At 40.1% G+C, this 22,186-nt stretch overlaps 1 protein-coding gene across 9 annotated transcripts in view; it reads right to left on the bottom strand.

The window, feature by feature from the left end:
- Positions 1-22,186, bottom strand: part of LTBP2 (latent transforming growth factor beta binding protein 2) — a 116,595-nt gene that overhangs the window by 67,699 nt on the left and 26,710 nt on the right. For all 9 annotated transcript variants that reach the window (XR_014173965.1, XR_014173966.1, XR_014173967.1 and 6 more), the window contains exons 4-7: positions 9,171-9,358; positions 7,262-7,432; positions 6,265-6,456; positions 1,526-1,791 (exon numbers count right to left, since the gene is read on the bottom strand). Coding sequence is in view for 4 of the 9 variants with exons in the window: in XM_081937333.1 (XP_081793459.1) it covers positions 1,526-1,791; positions 6,265-6,456; positions 7,262-7,432; positions 9,171-9,358 (817 nt within the window). In the remaining 5 variants the exon portion in view is untranslated. The remainder of the gene's footprint in view (positions 1-1,525; positions 1,792-6,264; positions 6,457-7,261; positions 7,433-9,170; positions 9,359-22,186) is intronic.

Here is a 22,186-nt window from a genome sequence, read left to right as displayed (position 1 = left end):
CTGCATGGCCACATGGGAATCAGACAAACAATCAGAATACAAGCTCAAATTCAAAGCCCAGAGGGGGCATAAAACACAGGCACTCTCAGCATCTCTTCCCTTTTTGCCCAAGGCCTCAAGCCATGTAGTCCTGTTCATCATTAAACCATCTTTCCAAGCAGTCTCCATGTTTCCAGTGTCTTTCTTCCCACTTGGAACCGAACCCAAATGGACATTTCTTCCAACAATCTAATTGGTGATCATTTCATTTTTAAAAATGAATCAATAGATAGATTCCTTCCAGAACTACAATCCAATAATTCGATGCAAGGCTTTTTTCTACACCAGTGTTGACACTCTGGGTTTGCCTTTTTTTGACAGTGATTCCTGTCTTCTCAGATGGGGAAAAGAAATCATTTCTAGCCTGGGGCACCTTAGGCAAAACCAGTCCTTGGTTCATTTCTTCAGCTGGGAAACACACAACTAGTATTTTTCTTCTCTTCTTTAATCACCTTTATCATATGAAGCTCTTCTATCCTTTACAACTGGCTCTGTATTACTGAGAAGTTACAGTAGAACAAAAGTAAAAAAATAATTTCCTATTTTTTTTCATTTTTTTAAAAAAAACTTTGCCCATGTAGATTCATATTTTAATATGCTTAAATGACAGCATTTTCAAGTATTTGCGCCTATTGCCTTGATTAGACATTGATTTTCTGAAGCATTAACCCCACTTTTTCATAGAATATATTTTTAAAAAATAAGAAAATGAGCATTTCTAACATTTTACATGCCCAGCTAAGCATGCTCAGTTGATGAAACTACATTGTTTTTCTTTATTCCGAATCACCTAACATTCTCTCTCTATTTAAACTCCTAGGTTGAGACATAGCTGCCCTTGTGGCTTTGTCCTTTCATAGTCTTCTCCCTCAGTATAAAGACCTTCTTTCTATTTTTTATAAATTTGGTTAGTGCCATCTGTTTAAACAGAATCTATGTTGCCATGATGCTATGGTGAGTTAATCTTTATGGCATGATAGTGAGTATTATTTGTGGTAGGTTGCAGGGGGCTACAATGACTCTGATGAAAAGAGCAAAGTACCCTAATGGCAATCCGTATTTTCGTTTACAAAAATACAGTACTGCCAATAATTAAATATTTTGCCAATGGATTTCAGCAGTGTGGTCTCTTCATCCTATGGAAAGAGTATAAATGGGTGACTAAGGTGCTTTGTGACATTCTTAGGCTATGGGTTCCAACTTTGCTCTATGATGAGGATAAGGGGGAAATGTCTATATACTGAGGCCAGGAGGCACACAAGACAAAGTTCCCAATGGGAAAATAGCTCCCCAAAGTTTTGCAGCACTGGAGCTGCAAATGGAAAAGATCATATTTTCAGTAATTCTAATCTGGTAACTGAGCCACAAATAAACCAGCTCATCTACCAAGACAAAGACATGAGATTGCATAGGTTAACGCTACATCTTGAGCACCGTGGAAGAGCTTTATGTTCATATAAAACCCAGAAAGAAAGTTGCTCCTAACCTTTCCATGTACTGTCTCCAGGTAACATTTTCCCATGAAGCCCTGGGACCTCTGTTGCTGGTTGCTTTCAATGACAACATTATTGTTTGAGGTGACATTATTATCGTAATGGGAGGCCACTGGAAGCTGGGATATTTGTACACTTTCCACACTGTTCTCTTCTGATTGCTCAGAGTCACTCTTTACTCTAGCCACCTGATGAATTTGCACGGTGGCTTCTGGGGGATGGTTAACATGCACATTCACCAGGGAAGGGTATATTGAAGCTGAAAGAAAATGTTGAAAATTATCATTAGAAACTTGACTTTTCCTTCTATTACAAGCCATTGTTAAAAAGTAACTAAAATAATAATAATAATAATAATAATAATAATAATAATAATAATAATAATAAATTTGAATTTATTAGCCACTCCCTTTCCAGACAGGACTCGGGGCGGCGTACAATAAAACATATAAAACATAAAACATATGTACAAACACATAAACATACACATATACAAAGACATACATGCACGGAGGAGGTAACAAATTACATCACATTTAGACAGTTAAAAATCACCATTAAAATACCCCATTAGTAATACAATTTAAAAATTTAAAAAATTTAAATGGACTGTCAGGAGGAATAAGAAAAAATTTACGGTTGAGCCAGGCCAGATAATTGAAAGAGGTGGGTCTTCAGCTGTACACGGAAGGAGCGGAGATCGGAAATAATCCTGATGTCACGGGGGAGGTCATTCCACAGGGCTGGGCCCATCACAGAGAAGGCTCTGCTCCTGGGTGTCGCCCCCCGACACTGTTTAGCGGACGGCACCCGAAGAAGTCCCTCTCTGTGTGAGCGCATTGGTCGTAGGGATGTATGGGGCAGGATGCGATCCTGCATGTAACTAGGTCCTGTGCCATGAAGCGCTTTAAAGATCATAATCAAAACCTTGAAACGCACTCGGTAGACTACAGGAAGCCAGTGCAGCTCGCGCAGGAGAGGTGTTACAGGGGAGTATCTAGTCCTCCCCATAATCACCCGCGCGGCCGCGTTCTGGACCAACTGCAGTCTCCGAGTGCATCTCAGGGGAAACCCCATGTAGAGAGCATTGCAGTAATCCAGGCGAGACTTCACTAGCGCATGGGTGACTGTGCGTAGGGCATCCCGGTCCAATAAGGGGCGCAATTGGCGCATCAGGCGAACCTGATGGAACGCCCCCCTTGCCACGGCTGTTACATGGTCATCCATGGACAGCCGGGCATCCAGGAGGATGCCCAAATTGCGCACCCGTTCCATGGGGGCCAGTTGCTCGCCCCCAATGGCCAGAGATGGAAGCAACTGGTTGAACCGGGAGGCCGGAAGCCACAGCCACTCCGTCTTGGAAGGGTTGAGTTTTAGTCGGTTGCCATCCATCCAGACCCGTACGGCCTCCAAACACCGGGACATCATTTCAACGGCCTTGTTGGGGTGGTTCGGGGTGGAAATGTATAGCTGAGTATCATCAGCATACAGATGATATCCCACCCCAAAACCACGGATGATCTCGCCCAGCGGTTTCATGTATGTGTTGAACAGGAGAGGCAAGAGCACCGACCCCTGTGGCACCCCACATGTGAGGGGGCTCCGGGTCGATCTCTGCTCCCCTGCCAACACACGTTGCGTCCGGCCAGAGAGGTAGGAGCCAAACCACCGTAAAACGGTGCCCCTGACTCCCAGCCCCTCTAGCCGGTGCAACAGGATACCATGGTCGATGGTATCGAACGCCGCCGAGAGATCTAATAGGACCAGGATAGAGGAACAGCCCCTATCTCTGGCCCTCCAGAGATCATCAACCAACGCGACCAAGGCCGTCTCCGTGCTGTGCCCGGGTCGGAAGCCGGACTGGCGCGGGTCTAGATAATCATTCTCTTCCAGGTGACGTGGGAACTGTTGTGCCACCACACTCTCTACAACCTTCGCTAAAAAAGGAAGGTTGGAGACTGGACGATAATTGACTAGATCCGATGGGTCCAGGGAAGGCTTCTTGAGCAGGGGCCTCACAACCGCCTCTTTCAAGGCGGCCGGCAGAAACCCCTCACCCAACGAAGCGTTCACTAGGCCCAGGAGCCAGTTGCGCGTAACCTCCCAGGATGCCAGTACAAGCCAGGAGGGACACGGGTCCAATAAACATGTGGTAGGTCGCAGACGTCCACGCAACCTGTCCAAATCCTCGATGGCAACCGAGTCAAACTCCTCCCAGAGCGGTCCCTCAAGACTCGCCTCGGGCGTCTCAACTGGACCACTGAAAGGGGCCCATCCCATCCGGATTTGAGCGACTTTGTCCTGTAGATATTTCCCAAACTCCTCTGCTCTGCCCTGTAAAGGGGCTTCCCGCGGTCTCTCAAACAAGAGGGAGCGAGTCACCCGAAACAGGGCGGCAGGGCGGTTATCTGCGGACGCAATAAGAGCGGCGCAATGTTGACGTTTGGCCGCTCTTAATGCCACAAGGTACGTCCTCAAATAGGCTCGTGCCTGTGCTCGGTCAAATTCGGAACGGGAGGATCTCCAACGACTCTCTAGGCGTCTCTTGTGGCGTTTCATCACCCTTAGCTCCTCGGTAAACCAAGGGGCCAGGGTGGTTCGTCGCCGCAGGAGAGGCCGCAAAGGCGCCACTCGGTCTAGGGCCCCGGTAGTCGCACTATTCCATGCGTCTACCAGGTCCTCCACTCGGGGGCAGGTCAGGTCCACAGGAGGTGGCCCAAGCTCCGTCTGGAACCTATCTGGTTCCATCAGGCGCTTGGGGCGGAACCATCTAATACCTTCCGGTTCCACCTCCCTGCAGCAGGGGGTAGCACCGGGGAAGTCAAGCCGGAGAAGTGAGTGATCTGACCATGACAGGGGAATAATAGTTGGATCCCCTATTCCCAGACCACTAAAATGACTGGTATCATTCAAAGAACAATTTTAGCATCCATTCTATCCTCAGAAAGCCACAGTGTTTTTCAAATCAAACAGTACGTGCCTCTCCCTGAAAAAAAACAGCAATAATCACATAAGGATCACAATATATAAGCAAGTGAAATAACATCTGGTTTATAATGAAGCCCAAAGGAAACAACAAATGGTGACTGTCACAACTGATAAATAACCATCAGAGCAACGTATTGTGGTGATTACATACAGATCAACAATTCTGAGAGTTGCAACACATCTGGAAAGTGACATTCTGGGGGAGACTGCTATAAATTACAGCCCATATAACTGGAGCTGGGTTAGATGGATGTTCTGATTTGCAATGCAGATGACTTATTATACAGTTATGAGGTCTCCAAAGTATGCTGTCATTCTATGTGAAGCTAATCAATCTAACTCCTCTGAATATGATATGTCACTTAATTCCATGAGGCACTAGTGTTCAACATCAGCAGTGAGGTTTGCTTTTCCTCCTTGATTCTCCCTCTACATCTGATCCTAACAGACGAGCATCCCCACATGCTGTATTTAATTTAGCTTGAAGCACTTCCAGAATGCTCAGAACAAACCGTTTCAAATCTGAAACAACTGTTTTGAATTTGAAATGTCTTGTACAATCCTGCTTTTTATATGCCAGACTTCTGGAATTCAGGTATTAAAGAAAAACACTGCACACAGTCATGAAAGAAAAACATCACACACAGCCGTATGTACTTTCCAAAAAAATCTCTGTTCCAGAATTTCAGCTACAATTTCAAATAATGATTTTGTTTATGTGGGTGAGAAAACCATATTTTATGTGCATATATTCATAAATTGCCAGGCAGGAGAATGGAGTGCACAGGTAAGAAAAGAGGACAGGTGCAGATAAACAATGTCTTTAACAACCCAATATTTATTTAGTTATTTATCTTTTCTACATTTAAGTGACTCTAGGCAGTTTTTGTTTATAATGTTGGTGATATAAAGCACAACAATAAAACATAGAAACAAAATGAACACTATTGGGGAATTGCTATTCCCCAAATAACCGAGACCAAGGAAGCAGTGCCAGTTTGAAATAAAGAAAAGAATTTACATTTTGACACGTCTTGGCTTATTGAAATAGATGACTTCCAAGATAGATATTTTTTTTTGTAATTGGTTTAAAGACTATTAAGTGGCAGGGGCGGGGGAGAGAGACAGACAGACAGACAGACAGACTCCCCTACTTATGAATGGGTTTCATTCCAAGTGGCTGTTCATAGGTCCATTTTGCAGTATTTCCTCTGGCTTCCTCCCACACCTCCCACCTCTTCTTCCGCCTTACAGGCACATCTGATATATTAACCAGCTTCATTTGTTGTTTTGCCTTGATCTTGTAACTGGTCCAGCTCATTCCTCATTGTTCATATCTATTACGGCTTGAGGCAATTCTGCTGGGCATTTGACCTGAGCTGGCTATGTCTTCCTAAGGCAGATCTGCATATCCAAAGGGGGGGAGGGGGGTTGCCATCGATCTCTACTCCTGGATAGAAGTTGATCTTCTCATCCTGCAGGATGGGCCTATCACACGTGCAAGGGCCAAATTGATTAATAGTGTATAAAGGTAGATATCTCTTTAATGGTTTTTACACTCTGACGATGTTAGCAGAGGCTAACGAAAGCTAAGTGAGCAATATATTTTAAGTTCTGGAGATCGCAATAAGCAAATGTCTGCACAGCAGCAAAAGCAGAACTTAGACATCTTATATCAAGAATCTTAGACAGGGGGCCACTATGACTAACCTAAGAAGGGAGAAGTAATGCAATTAATGCTTACCAAGTTGATTGGACAGAGGAAGGGTATATATAGAATGCTTCACAGAACTGCTTGCCAGGCTATTTGGAATTTGTCTCCTTTCTGCTTTTAAAACTGGTAGATGGCAAAACTTCCCTGTAGAGTTAGATGGGCACCAACATTCATCCCTGCCCACGCAACGCCCTCCATTTAAACATGGAATCTGGCAAAAATCTGTAAAGAAAATAAACTGAATGCATTGAGGAAAAGTATGGATGTTTGCTTCAAAGGCAGATGAGCCGGGAGCTGAATTATTGGGAAATAATAGACATAGCCTATGCATGCACCTCAGTATCTCCACATTCACTCACTCCCACCTTGAAAGGATATTAGAGGAATTGAATTACCAACCTGGCCTTACATCTAATGAGTATGAAAAATCTTCTCCCCTGTGTTAACAAACTGAATTCTATCATGTCTGCTGTAGAGAAGGTTATTATAGAATAAAATAATTGAAAAGTAATTAAATATACAATATAACCAATGTTAGTTTTATTGTCCAATTTATACACTCACTGAAATCAAAATGAGAGAAGTGAGAGAAACTGTAAACTGCCCAGAGTTGTCTCTAGGTGAGATAAGAAGCAAACAAACAAACAAACAAACAAACAAACAATAAAAGTCAGTTACAGAAAGCAAGTATTGGGCTCCTTTTATCCTAAGCTCTTATGTAAGGTAAGCTTTCCATAAGCTAAGAAGGTCAGTGCAGCCTTCTGCACTCCCTAATGCATCATGGGTACTATGGCATGCTGGCTGAGGGAATTCTGGGAGTTGGAATCACACCTGTTAAAGTTGTGGGGGTGTGAATATCAGAATTGTGATATTCTTATAAAAAGAATAGGAGAATGGCAATAAAGGATAACGTAGACTGGCCTATTATTTCCAAGAAGTAGGACGGCTGTCACATAAAATTGTTTCTTTTCTGCTCCTGTAGATAATAAGAGGGAAAATAAGAGGTTACACATTTGGGAAGACTCACAAATACGGAAACCAGATTTGGGGTCGTGGTCATGTCCGCTCTGGCTATATAGGGTGGTAGTGTCTCCTTTCTCACAATTATTGTAGCAGTGGCCATTGTGACACGTTTGTTTACAGATTGTTGGAGTGAACACTATTTTTATCTTCCTGATTTTTTCTGTCAGGTTAGCTCCTGCAAGAGAAAGAAGAGACACATCACAGAATAAAATATTATGTCTAAGCAACTTGTTTTGGGAACTGGCATGCATGCAACATATTAACTTTTCTGGTTATACTGTATGTTATGATTCTCTCAGATTCAAGCAAATTAAACATTACTTTATTGTGTGGCCTAAAGTTTAAGCAATGTTTATTATTCCTCAAAAGTAAACTTGGAGAACTAAGTATAACCTTAGCAGAGCAGTCAGGAATGGCTTTTATTCTTAATTCCCTGCTGCAATGACAAGGCAAACCAAGTAGGAAAACTGGCCACCTCAATGGGAGAGATTGCTTCCTATTTAAATTGCAGAATCCCACTTATTCCAAATTAGGATTGTAGAAGGGGAAATATTTTTTTCTACATAGTATTTTTTAAATGAACTCTCATATTAATAAACTTTCAAAGGGCATTTTTATAAGAATCATATAGAACAAAAGTCTATATCAGACAACAGGATTTATGGCTTACATGAACGAAGAGAACATGATTGAAAGATTTAATCAGATAAGAGTTGAAAAAGATCCAGATAAAAGCACACTTGAGAATGTTCATGTTTAAAAGCTAATGTATTCCTTTTCCCTTTATTTTTTTGTTTCCCGTCCCCATTTTTATGGGCGATGAGAGGAGATCAACAACTATATTCTCAGAAGATATGTTTTGTTATAATAATAATCTACAATGGCAATGCCACTTTTTCCACCTGTCTCAACAAGCATGACTAGGTTGTTCCTTTACTCCTCCAACCAAGAAAAGAGGAAGTCAAAGCCAGAACAATCAAATAAGATTAAGGGAGAGCAATGCTGCAGAAAACAATGAAGAGAAGGGAAGTTTTGTTCATTGTTCAATTCAATTCATACTGAGAAAGAAGAGGCTGATATAGTGCAGGGAAGACAATACACAGATTGTCACAGGAATAGAATGTAGTCCATTCAATAGCAAGGAGAGGGGGAAAATCCAAAATGTTTGGTGGTATATTGGTGGACAGGGGTGATGGATTAAGGGTTAATATGTTCCTGTGGAAAAATCTATTCTTTTATAACAATTTGGAATTGATTAAAAAGAACATTCCCTCTTGTTTCTTCTCAGTTCTCATCACATTATTAACTTCACATATTTAGGAATGAGGAGAAAGAAAAAGTGGGATAACTCCAGACTTCAAGAACTTAAGCTCCAAGATGCTCTCTGGGTTTGTCGGCCAGAACAGGTTTCCTTTTCCACAGGAACATTCTGTTCTACCCCAACTTTTTAAAAATTTCCAGAGTAAATGAGGGTGAAGAAGGCAAATTAGATGGAAAACAAAGAAAGTTTTGTTTACATGAAAGAGAAACCTGCCTGTGTGATATTAAAAGCTACCCTCTATAAAGTAATAATGAATTGGTCTGGAGATTGAATTTTCATCTGAGTAAAAGTGGAAATAAAACAATACATGCTTTATTTTTCAGACAGCATAATTCAGCTAAGAGAAACAAGAAAGTAATTAAGGTAACAAGGTATAGTCAGCACCATTATCTCAGTCTTACATACCTTAAAAAAATCACTAATGATGTAAAGTCTCATTCATTATAAACTTGGAGGAAATGCTGGCTAAGAAATCTCAATATGTCTACACCCAGTGTAATAAAGGCCCACTTCTCCTAAATCCCGCATCCAGGACCTTTTGTCCGTACAAACAAAACTAAACAAAGAGAACATGTGATTACTCAGATCTTACCCCAGGGAGACAAAACAGGTTCCTGATATATCATCTGTGGCCCAGTACTGCTCTGTTCAAATCTATTCCCATTGAGAACTATATTGGAAGTTAGATGATCATGATTTACAGCTGGATAGCGTCGGACTGTGCGGGATGATCCAGTATATGACTGAGAAGTAACAAGGGAGCTGCTTCTGTTCTGAACCCTGTGAAGATGAAAGCTAAGTTAATATTTGTGCTGAATGGTTATGTACCCATTGAAAGTCTTCCTTGTTTATGAGATTAAAGCTTGCCTGTAGAGAGAAAGGTAAAAAACTGAGAGAGGTAAGCCAAGAGCTCTTTTAATATGCTTTTGAGAATAACAACTGTTTGACTCTTCCCATAACTTAAATATTGCCCACACTTCCATCATTTCAAAATAAAATAAATGTTTTTGGACAAGCACCTCTCCACGTATCAGAGGTTAAATAATTAAGAAACATTTTCCTCATCGATCATGGGCACCTTATGTACTAATAAAGAAAATAGTGCCTTCTGACTTGTGAACACCAGATGTGAAATATTCTCTACTTTCCTATAACTAGTGTCAACATTATTGACAATTCAGTGACAGCTCCAATTTTTCCCCCCTTGGGCATTTAAATTCATTATATTTATCCACTCTACTGTATTTCTGTCTCTTTTTATTATTTTTATATTATGATAGAGTTATAGCTTTTTATTGCATCAACATATTATTTCAATTGTATTTGTAGATTATTCCAATATTGCAAAGTGTGAATGAATATAGTTCATCTGTTAACTTATTGATCATACTCTTCTTTCTTTTTCTGTTGTATTATTGCATGTCTGTTGGATTATAGATAATTATTTAAAACCATAGACTATCCTTTTACTTCATCTTCTGAAACACAAGCAAACTTCTTAGCAAAATTACTTCTACTATCATTCCATTCTTCCTTTATAGAGTAGTTGCCTTCGGAGAATTTAGTCCCCATGAATAGTAATTTTTCCCTAAGAGAATGGCAGATTACAAAAAAATATACAGTGAGAATCACTTTCTGTTGCTTTGTTTTGAGCAATGCATAACCAGAACAGATCCTAATTTGGCATATTACCATGCAGCCATTTCAATACTCTTTGCCAAAAGCACTGATTATTCTGGACTCAAAAAAACAAACAAACCACTTGAACAAAAAACAAATACCGATCACCAGCGGCAATCATGCAAGTCAAATTAAATGGATTGGCTCTGAGTACAAGAGGGTCACTACTACGTCTGTGCAAGGGGTAACATTCACAAGGAAAATTCCATTGTTCCTCAATTCTCTCATCTGTTTCCAAACATGAGCGATCCCTTCGGAGTTGGCTCATCCTATATGAATTTGTAGTGGATTCTCATTCCTGATTTTGGCACTGATCACTATAGAAATATAGCCAAGAAATGGTCCCAGCCAAAGAAATAAAACAGAATATACCATCCATAAAAGTCATCAGTGAAGCCTTACAATACCCATTAGCAAATTTGTCTTACTTAGGATTTTCTAAAAACCTTTTTGTGACAGGTGAGCCACAACAATGAATCATATCTTCTCCACTCTCCAGACCCAGTGCTTCAATGCCTATTAATGCATGCTGGCTGTCACAACAGATTCTTACAAAGCACAGTTTGTTTCGACTTACTCATGCTAAGCCTCTTTCTTTCTTAAGTTTTTCAACTCTATTTGATCCTGCTGGTTCCTCTTTCCTCTGCTAGAGAACAGTGCCAAGATTTCCAAACTGCTTTGTTTCTAAGTACCTCAACTACCCTCTTATTTTCAAGTAAAGCAGTAGTTAGTACTGGAATTTCCAAAGAAGCCAAAACTTAATGAGATTAAGCAGATTTTATGCCAGATACACAACCCCCCCAGGGAGCAAGATACTTTGCAGAGTTCCTTATTTAATAGCACCTTTATATTCATTGAGCCAAAGTTCTTTTCCTCTACATATACCTTCCAGGTATCAAATCCAGTTCTGATCTACATCTAAAAGGCTTTTGATAAGGTAGACCATAACCTACTACTAGATAAAGTAGAAGAATGTGGGTTACACAGCATCACCACCAGATGGATTCGTAACTGGCTGACCAACCGCACTCAACGTGTAGTCCTCAATGGAACTGCATCTACATGGAGGGAATATGCAGTGGAGTACCCCAAGGCTCTGTTTTAGGCCCAGTACTCTTCAACATCTTCATCAATGATTTGGATGAGGGAATAAATGGGGAACTCATCAAATTTGCAGATGACACCAAGCTGGCAGGAATAGCCAACACTCCAGAAGATAGGCTTAAGATACAGAAGGATCTTGACAAACTTGAACATTGGGCACTCTCTAATAAAATGAAATTCAATGAAAAGAGTAAGGTTCTACATTTAGGCAACAAAAATGGAATGCACAGGTACAGTATAGGTGGTACCTTGCTCAGTAGTAGTAACTGTGAAAGGGATCTTGGAGTCCTAGTGGACAACCATTTAAATATGAGCCAGCAGTGTGCAGCAGCTGCCAAAAAAGCCAACACAGTCCTAGGCTGCATCAACAGAGGGATAGAATCAAGATCACGTGAAGTGTTAATACCACTTTATAATGCCTTGGTAAGGCCACACTTGGAATACTGCATTCAGTTCTGGTCACCACGATGCAAAAAAGATGTGGAGACTCTAGAAAGAATGCAGAGAAGAGCAACAAAGATGATTAGGGGACTGGAGACTAAAACATATGAAGAACGGTTGCAGGAACTGGGTATGTTTAGCTTAAGAGAAAGAAGGACTAGGGGAAACATGATAGCATTGTTCCAATATCTCAGGGGTTGCCACAAAGAAGAGGGAGTCAAACTATTCTCCAAGGCACCTGAGGGTAGAACAAGAAGCAATGGGTGGAAACTAATCAAGGAGAGAAGCAACTTAGAACTGAGGAGAAATTTCCTGACAGTTAGAACAATTAATCTGTGGAACAGCTTGCCTCCAGAAGTTGTGAATGCCCCAACATTGGAAGTCTTTAAGAAGATGTTGGATAGCTATTTGTCTGAAACGGTATAGGGTTTCCTGCCTAGGCAGGGGGTTGGACTAGAAGACCTCCAAGGTCCCTTCCAACTCTACTATTGTATTGTATTATTGTATAAAAGAATTTCAAAAGTGAAACTAAGGTTTGAAGAACTACTTGTAATATTATTTCAACTCATTATTTGTTGGAAAATTACACTGATCATTTTAATCTAATGGTTTGAAACAGAATTAGGTAAATCTTGCTTATATCTTAGGGACCATTCAAAAAGAATTCTCAAGACATTTACATTAATAAGCTATAATTTCCTGATCATTCATTCAGTAATTAAATAATAATGTGAATTCATTCCTCGACTTGATTTCTCTGGCAACATGACTCCTATGCAATGGAATAAGTATAATAAATTGGAATGTGAATTAGATATTTGGTCATCCACACAGCCTCTTCTCTCTTCCCTTTGAAGTATGAGCAAGCAAGACATCATATTTTTAATTAATCATAGCATTCTATGTCATTCATATCGGTAAATTAGGTAAATCTTGCTTATATCTTAGGGACCATTCAAAAAGAATTCTCAAGACATTTACATTAATAAGCTATAATTTCCTGATCATTCATTCTTTGGAGCTTCAGAACAGACAAGAATATTTAAAGTATGATTTGGAGTTGGTGTAATGTCTTAATCCATTCTATAATTTGTAAGCATAGTTTCCAATTTCATTGGAAACTGGGAAACTATGGGAAGTAGAGGTGTTGTGCTACAAGCAGAGAATTTATAGGAATTTAAATCTATACTTCTGGGAGAAATGCCTACATTGGGGAAATCACATGTTATGATATTCACACAATGTGCTAACCTCTAACCTACTTTCGCTTTGACATAAGGTGCTGTGTGAATTCAACAAAACATCATTAAAGCAAGCCATGGTGTATATGAGACCCTCTACTGTCAATCAGTCCTTATCATTAGGAGTTTTCTTCTAATTTTAACTCAAACTTTCTGTTTTTAGCAGTTTCCATCCACTGTTGTATTTGTTTTATCTTCTATATAATAGCTGCTAAGATATATAATATAATATATAATATAAATTTGGATTTATTAGCCGCTCCCTTTCCAAGTAGGACTCGGGGCGGCGTACAATGGAGCATATAACATAAAATACATAACAACACCAAACGTACATACATACACAACACATATACATATACACGGAGGAGGAAACAAATTACATCAATAGACAGTTAAAAATCTACTTTAAAATACCCCAATTGTAAAAACCCAATAAAATTAATATTTAAGAACAATTTAAAAAACAGTTTGGAGGAATGGGAAAATTACGATTGCGATTGAGCCAGGCCGGATAATTGAAAGAGGTGGGTCTTCAGCTGTACACGGAAGGAGCGGAGATCGGAAGTAATCCTGATGTCACGGGGGAGGTCATTCCATAGGGCTGGGCCCATCACAGAGAAGGCTCTGCTCCTGGGTGTCGCCCCCCGACACTGTTTGGCGGACGGCACCCGGAGAAGTCCCTCTCTGTGTGAGCGAATTGGTCGTAGGGATGTGTGGGGCAGGATGCGATCCTGCATATAACTAGGCCCTGTGCCATGGAGCGCTTTAAAGATCATAATCAAAACCTTGAAACGCACTCGGTAGACCACAGGCAGCCAGTGCAGCTCGCGCAGGAGAGGTGTTACAGGGGAGTATCTGGTCCTCCCCATAATCACCCGCGCGGCCGCGTTCTGGACCAACTGTAGTCTCCGAGTGCATCTCAAGGGAAGCCCCATGTAGAGAGCATTGCAGTAATCCAGGCGAGACGTCACTAGCGCATGGGTGACTGTGCGTAGGGCATCCCGGTCCAATAAGGGGCGCAATTGGCGCATCAGGCGAACCTGATGGAACGCCCCCCTTGCCACGGCTGTTACATGGTTATCCATGGACAGCCGGGTATCCAGGAGGACGCCCAAATTGCGCACCTGTTCCATGGGGGCTAGTTGGACGCCCCCGATGGCCAGAGATGGAAGCACCTGGTTGAACCGGGAGGCCGGAAGCCACAGCCACTCCGTCTTGGAAGGGTTGAGTTTTAGTCGGTTGCCATCCATCCAGACCCGTACGGCCTCCAGGCACCGGGACATCATTTCGACGGCCTCATTGGGGTGGTTCGGAGTGGAAATGTATAGCTGAGTATCATCAGCATACAGATGATATCCCACTCCAAAACCACGGATGATCTCGCCCAGCGGTTTCATATATGTGTTGAACAGGAGGGGCGAGAGCACCGATCCCTGTGGCACTCCACATGTGAGTGGCCTCCGGGTCGAACTCTGCTCCCCTGTCAACACACGTTGCGTCCGACCAGAGAGGTAGGAGCCAAACCACCGTAAAACGGTGCCTCTGACTCCCAGCCCCTCTAGCCGGTGCAACAGGATACCATGGTCGATGGTATCGAACGCCGCCGAGAGATCTAATAGGACCAGGATAGAGGAACAACCCCTATCTCTGGCCCTCCAGAGATCATCGACCAATGCGACCAAGGCCGTCTCCGTGCTGTGCCCGGGTCGGAAGCCGGACTGGCGCGGGTCTAGATAATCATTTTCCTCCAGGTGACGTGGGAACTGCTGTGCTACCACACTCTCTACAACCTTCGCTAAAAAAGGAAGGTTGGAGACTGGACGATAATTGACTAGGTCCGTTGGGTCCAGGGAAGGCTTCTTGAGCAGGGGCCTCACCACCGCCTCTTTCAAGGCGGCCGGTAGAGACCCCTCACCCAACGAGGCGTTCACCAGGCCCAGGAGCCAGTCGCGCGTAACCTCCCAGGATGCCAGTACAAGCCAGGAGGGACACGGGTCCAATAAATTCAATTATCAATTCTCACCATCTATTCTCCAAGCTAAACATGTCCAACCTTTTCAAAAATTCCTCAAGGAATTGGTTTCCAGATACTTTAACACCCTGGGATGTCACTTCTTGATATTTCTATTTTGCCTACATCCCTCTTAAAGGATCAGAGAAACATATTGCCGTCAGAGAAACTTATTTCCAATTTTCTCAATAAAGTCAAGAAGTGGGAATCTCCCTAGGATCAATACTGTGAGACATCAGTGCTTAAATATAAACTCTATCATTTGCAGTAAAATTTTCTCTGGGATGTCAATAATCATTATTATGTATTTTAAAAATACACAATGTGTTTTTTAAATGTGTTGCTCATTTCTCATTAGAACCATACTCCCAAAATGCACTGCAAAACTACTACAGCATAATTTACATTACAGAATATTAAAAGCATAAACTACCAACAAATCAACCTAGAAAGTTGTAACATTAAAATATTTTAATGAGAACTACAACTGGAAACATAGCAGTATATATTCAGTTAAAACAAATAAGATTTTAGCTGGTTTGAGAATTTATAAGGTTTGTAAAAAGAAAGTGGAAATTCCAGAGTTATACACCAGTACTGAGGATGTTGTCTCTCAGATACTCACATAATTAATTACTTCGCTGGTGCTTGTTCCTCTCCTACTGATGCTACTTACATTGTTACATTACTTCTCTTTTACAAGAAGTGCTGGCAGTAACTCAAGGATTTACAGTGCATTACTGGATATAATTTTTTGAGATCGTTTCCACAGGTAACAAATATAAAGAAATGACTTTACTTAAACATCCACAAGTATGAACTATAGCTGATCCTTTCATAATAGTTTTTTGCAATTGTTTTCAATTTTTGTTTTAGGAAGTAAAATTTAATATGCAGAACATGTAAGCTCTAGATTTAAACTTCTCAGATCAGAGCTATATGTAAAATCATGCTACCATCTAAACAAGATTCAGCACTGAAGAAGAAAAAGGTCTAGGTTTTTTGTTTTGCATTTCAATGAAACATTTATTCTACCAGGAATGCCAAAATAATTTTCCGATGGTTAATTTGACTAAAAGTTCACAAACAGTAGAGTATGCTAGCCAAAGTTATATTGAGAAACCACTGCCTTGTTCTCCAAAGTACAAATTGTTCTTGGATTATCTTCTTCCATTGTTTATTTTATACACTGAACATAAACATAATTTTCTCCCTTTTAAAAAAATATTTCCATAAACCTTTCTTACAGATTGCTAAAGCACCTATTAGAGAACTCTAATAGGAATCAGAAAAAAACCTCTTTTTTTAATTTAAAGTTTGGGTGATAAAGTTAGGTGCCACATTATTATGAGAAAGCCTAGAATTGTATGGCAGTGTACAGGTAGAGCTAAAGTGAATAGTAGATTGGCAGCACTTCCTCTTTGAATTGAAATACATGTAAGAGGCAACTGACTTATCTGTTACTTATGAGTCTGGTTACCATACTTTAATGGTAAAGAGACATGTATTACTTGCAAATTTCTCCACAATTAAGTTGGCATCTCCAGTTAAAAGAATTTTAAACGCTGAAAATAACTCATTCAATTCACGCTAACATATAGAATGAATAAATATACACATAGCCTTCAAATCAGTTTTGACTCCTGGTGAATCCTGGACTAGGCTCTGAAAGAGTTTCAGAAGTGGTTTCCCTTGCCTCCTTCTTAGAGTTGGCAGAGAATGACTGACCCCAAAATAGTTGGTTTTCATGTGTAAGGCAAAACTAGAATTCACAGTCTCCTGGTTTCTAACATAGTGTCTTAACTACTACAGCAGACATAGTGCCTTAACCACTACATCAGACTAATGTTAACTCAGTTAGAGTTAACATTATTGAGTTAGATGGATCGACCACTCTGATAATAATTAAATGTATCCATGTATTATGAATGCATGTATTTGTGAAGCATATTAGGACAGTCAATACATTTCTGTTGCTTGAAATAGAATACTATTCAATACCAAAGTTGCCTGTGCATTAGATTTGAACAACGTTCATTCTTAGAAACAATTAATCAACACATGCAGAAGAAAATGACTTAGCAAGTTTTTTTAAAGTCACAAATCACATTATCAAATAATGATGAAATTAAAACAATTAACTCCCACACCCAAAATGTCTAGGTAGCCATCCATTAAGATTGAGTTTAGATCAGTTTTTGTCAGACATGAACAACCAGACTCACATATCTAGAGTTCAAATTAGCTATTTTATTGTTCTATGCCAATTTCACAGGAATCTGTCCAAACTGGCAGCTTTTACCAAAGAAAGATTAGATAAGGCCCAAAGGGATTCAAGAGGGGTCAGACCTTACTATCTTGTAATGACTCCAGGCTAATTCCTCATTTGAGCCCTCTCTCCAACAGCTTTCTTCAATCTGGAGCTACCCAGATTTGTTGGGTTGGTTTCACCATCCATAATTCCTAATCAATATCAGGGGCAGGAAGCATCAGAGGTAGATTATAGATAGACGGGTGTGTTTCTATACCATTTTCTGATATTCTGAAGTAACTCAAGTAGAGATCTCTAGAGTACCATGGCACCATACCTAGCAAACTGAATTGGCTAAGTCTTGTCTAATTTTACATACTAGACAATGTACACTGCCTAGTACAATGTATAATGATCATGAGGTAAAACTTCAGGCTTTCAGTTATTCATTTTTAATCCCAACAATATATACTAATTTTATTTAGGAGATAAAAGATGGGTATTGACTGAAATAGCTTGTATCAAGCACGAGCTGTTTCCATCAGGTTTGAGAACATTTCTGCTTCACTGACAGATTGTTTGATCTTTCTCATGAAAGGTTACAAAGTATTTTTTTAATAATTAAAGAGCTAGTAATTCCATTCTGAAACATATAATCTATGGATCTGAGAATGCCTTTCAAAGAAAGCACGTAACCATGACAACCTCTTGATAATCAGCCATACTTTTTTGTTTAACCGTAAATCTCTTGGCAATTTTTCTTTTAGTTTCTGTCTCATTCAACTGTCTCCCCTATTGGCCAGCTGCCCTTCTTACTCAATGCCACATTAACCATAAGCCGGTGATTCACTTCTTTCTCTTATGTAATTTCCACTGAATCATTAGAGAAAACTGGACACTACATGAATAGTTTATGTTACAGAAATGAACAGCCATTGGCTCTTCCTTTTTCAGTCTCTGAAGTGGTCATTAATAGCAATAGCACTTAGACTTATATATCGCTTCATAATGCTTTTACAGCCCTCTCTAAGTGGTTTACAGAGTCAGCATATTGCCCCCAGCAATCTGGGTCCTCATTTTACCCACCTCGGAAGGAGGGAAGGCTGCGTCAACCTTGAGCCAGTGAGATTTGAACTGTCAAACTGCAGCTAGCAGTCAGCACTCTAACCACCGCGCTACCTCGGCTCTATTAAATGACCTGGCAGAACATACAGAGATAACTCTTCAAGAGTTTCTTGAGCTAAGAGTTTCTCAACACACACTTATTGGAGTTAATTTCACACGTAATCTACCAAATCTATGGCAAATGAAACAATCTCTCAATGCCTTCCCCTACCATCAAGGCCCCACTTGTCCCTTTGTATTTCAAATGGTTACATCTGATTTTGCTTAGCAGGGCAATCCTTTCCCAGACAGTTAAGGATTTGGGACACAAATTTTCCCTTGTGTCTTTTATTCTAGACAGTGGCTGCCCACTAAAGGAAACTCTGACGTTTTTAACAAGGAACTCTTGGCCTTCCTCCTGGAAAGGCCTCACATTCTGCTGAGGTTTGAGCAGACTACAAGAAGCTGGAAAATCTACAAATTTCACAGAAAGTCATACATCAATTCAAGTGGGCACAATTCCCCCCTCCCCCCCTCATTTTAATGTTCATATCATCTGTACCCCTAGTTATGTGTGATCTTTTACATAAGCCTTAATATTTTCTTCCCTGTGATCTGCTTTCCTTTTCTAGCTTGCAATTAGAATATTCCACCCTTTAACTAGCACCTTCTGTTGCTGAAATTGGATTCTGAACGACATACTCCTAACTTCACTAAATAAATTTGCATAAGTAATAGCAAAACACATGTTTGGATAAGTGTTCAGACAGATGGTCTTCAGGGATATCTTCTGATTTATCCTTTCCCATTTCTAAGAACGGAGAGAATTCTAATTAGAGGTGGGTTTCTACAAGTTCGGACCACTTCAGCCAAACCGGTAGTGGTTTGGCGGCCTGGGACGCCAGAACTGGCAGCGACTCAAGCCTGTCACGCCTCTGAACCAGTTTCCTGTTTGGCGCAGAATGTTTTTGTTTTGTTTTGTTTTTAACATTCTGCGCATACGCGCACCGAACTGACAGTAATGCCGGCAGCAACCCACCCCTGATTCTAATCCTATAGCTAGTTATATATTCTCCCTTCCCTAAGAAAAGTACTGAATCACTACTATGATTGTACGATTATGGACAATTTAAGAACTATCCACCACTATTGGTGGCCTCACACCAAGCAGATATAAAAGTCTATGCATTTTCTTGTCACATAGGCTACTCTGCTAAGTCTGTAACCACTAAACTAACTAGTCTCTTACATCTCTTGAATGGGAAAAAGAGATGCAATAATTTTGAATGTCTATGGAGATTCTCAGTCATTCAGGTCTTGGTTGTCCCAAAGGATGGAACAACCAGGTCATGATTGACAACCAGCTCTGACTGGATGGTGGGGAACAGAACCATTCCCCACCATCCAGTCAGAGCTGAAGAAGCTTCTTAGATGAGAAGCAAAACATGTTCAAAAAAACCCCAGAAAAACCAGTTGCCTCTTGAAAAAGCACCTTTGGGACAATAATTTTGTCCCTTGATTTCAATATAAATAGGGCCCAACTGAAATTCTTTAATAGCTATTGTACAATATATCTACTTATCTGAGGGTTTGTGGTCTTGGAATCTGATCTGATCTGATTTCATTTAAATTATCAAAGTTACACTCTCAATATCTATCCTGAGCTACAGTTTCATCACACTCTCAGTAACATAATAATCTTCAGCTAGGATCCATTTAACCTCTGAGGGATAATAGATGCAAAATAGGAATTAGGAATTTTGTTTTTCTCATCATCCATCATTGTCACTTTACGGATTACCTTTTGATCTTCAAGCAACAGATATAAATGATGATTTATATAGAGATGATTTATATGTCAAGCCAGCCTCCCTCAGCAACCAAGAAAGAAACCACTTAACTCCATTTTGCAGAATTAAGAGTACTTTTACTGGTTATGAAAAGATAGCAGCTAAGCAAAGCAAGATCTGAGGCAAAGTGTGCGAAATCATACCTATCAATATGTGACCAACCCCCTCCCCCTGGTAACCCTCATCCCACTGTCCAATCTGTAAATCCCTTAGGTGTCATGTGAGTTCCATCTTCAAGGAGCATCATTAGGTTGGTATGCAGGACGGTTGGCCTCGACCAACACCAAGCACTAATCTCCAGCGTGCGCAGTAGACGGTGAGACCAAACTCCCTTTTTACAATCTCTCCTGTACTAAAACTTCCCCTCCCAAACACCAGGGCCCCCCTCCCTGTTTCAATGGCAGCCGAAAGCAAATAGCGAAACAGAGGCTGACACCTAGCACCATGAAAGGCTGTTCAAAATTGTTTGTAAACATATATACTTTGCAATTACAACCAGAAACCACAAAAACATTTAACTATCCATCTTTTTAAATGTAATATTATGATTTATTGTATTAAATATATCTTAATTGTTAAGGTATGCTGCTAAAACAGTAAATGGGTGGTTAAAAATGGTTGACTCTAGCATAAATAATATTGTTTTAATGAAGAATTAATAATAGTAATAATTCCTATAGAAAGAGATCTTAATATTATATTGAAAGTTTTCTAATCATATCTTGCTTCATGTAGTGTGTGGAGAAGTTTTTTGAAGGATATTGTTACAGTATGCAAAAATCGAGTTGTAATCTGTATTGTGTCATTTAGGATTAAAAATGTATCTGGGATGGAATCTAAATCCTATCACTGTGAGGGAGAAATGTGATTGCATGAGGCTGTTCAAGATATTAGTGATGAATAATGGCAAAATATCTGCATATGTAAAATGGGTAATCATGCCTTGTAATGAGTTTTTGCAAGGGAAAATCATGAAGTTGGGTCACATAATTGTAGGACGTTTAAGCTATAAAATCGTAATCAAATAAGTGGAGCGTTGAAATTAAAATGACTGAGCAAAGGTCAACTGTAGTTTTGAAACATATATTGACCAAGTAAATAAATAAGAACAGAAATAAGCAGAAACTCTGGTAGCAAAAGTATAATATAACAAATCACCAGTTCCTAATAGTATCCACCCAAGAGCTTAAAAGCAAAAATATAGAATTGCTGACCTTCAGGCTTATGTAATTTATTCTTCAAATCAGATTCGGTGACAGAAGATTGGAAAATAGCCAACACGACACCAATTTTAAAAAGGGACCCAATGGGAAATTATAGGCAGGCTGGCTTGATATTTTTTGGGGACACATTGGAGGGAACAGAGGAAAGCAATAAGAAATATATAAAGTAACCAATGTTACTGAAGGAAAAATCAGCATGGCTTTTGTACAGATAAACTCCAGTAACAAATCTATTTTAGAGAAAACACACAAATGAAACAGGACATGTATGAACTTTCAGAAAAGAATTCATTGAGTTCATGAAACATGTTGAGTAAATTTAGTAGTCATGGAATAAGAGGGAACTGTCCTTTAAAAACACAGAATGCAGATGAAAATAAATGGACAATTTTCTCCATGAAGAAATATAAGAACTAGAGTCACTGAAGGATCTTTTTGGGGATCTAGCTTTTTAGCTTGCTCATAAATGACCTTGATTTAAAAAAACATAATGAAATAGACACATTTTGTGGATTATACTGAACACTCAGCATTATGAAAATCAAAAGGATCTCCTTAAAATGGGCAAATGTCACCCAAAACACATGTTCAGTGCTGGCACTAATCCTCAAATTCTCCCTAAAAGTGGTGTGAATGTGATCAATAAGGTTGTTTTTGCCATTTCTTTAGGCCATTCCCTCATCTCATCTTTATCTAACAG

The sequence above is a fragment of the Natrix helvetica genome (assembly GCF_964273705.1).
Source record: "Natrix helvetica genome assembly, chromosome: 1".
Taxonomy (NCBI): Eukaryota; Metazoa; Chordata; class Lepidosauria; order Squamata; family Natricidae; genus Natrix; species Natrix helvetica.
The sequence above is the reverse complement of the archived record's forward strand: the minus strand, read 5'-3'. Positions and strand labels throughout refer to the sequence as shown.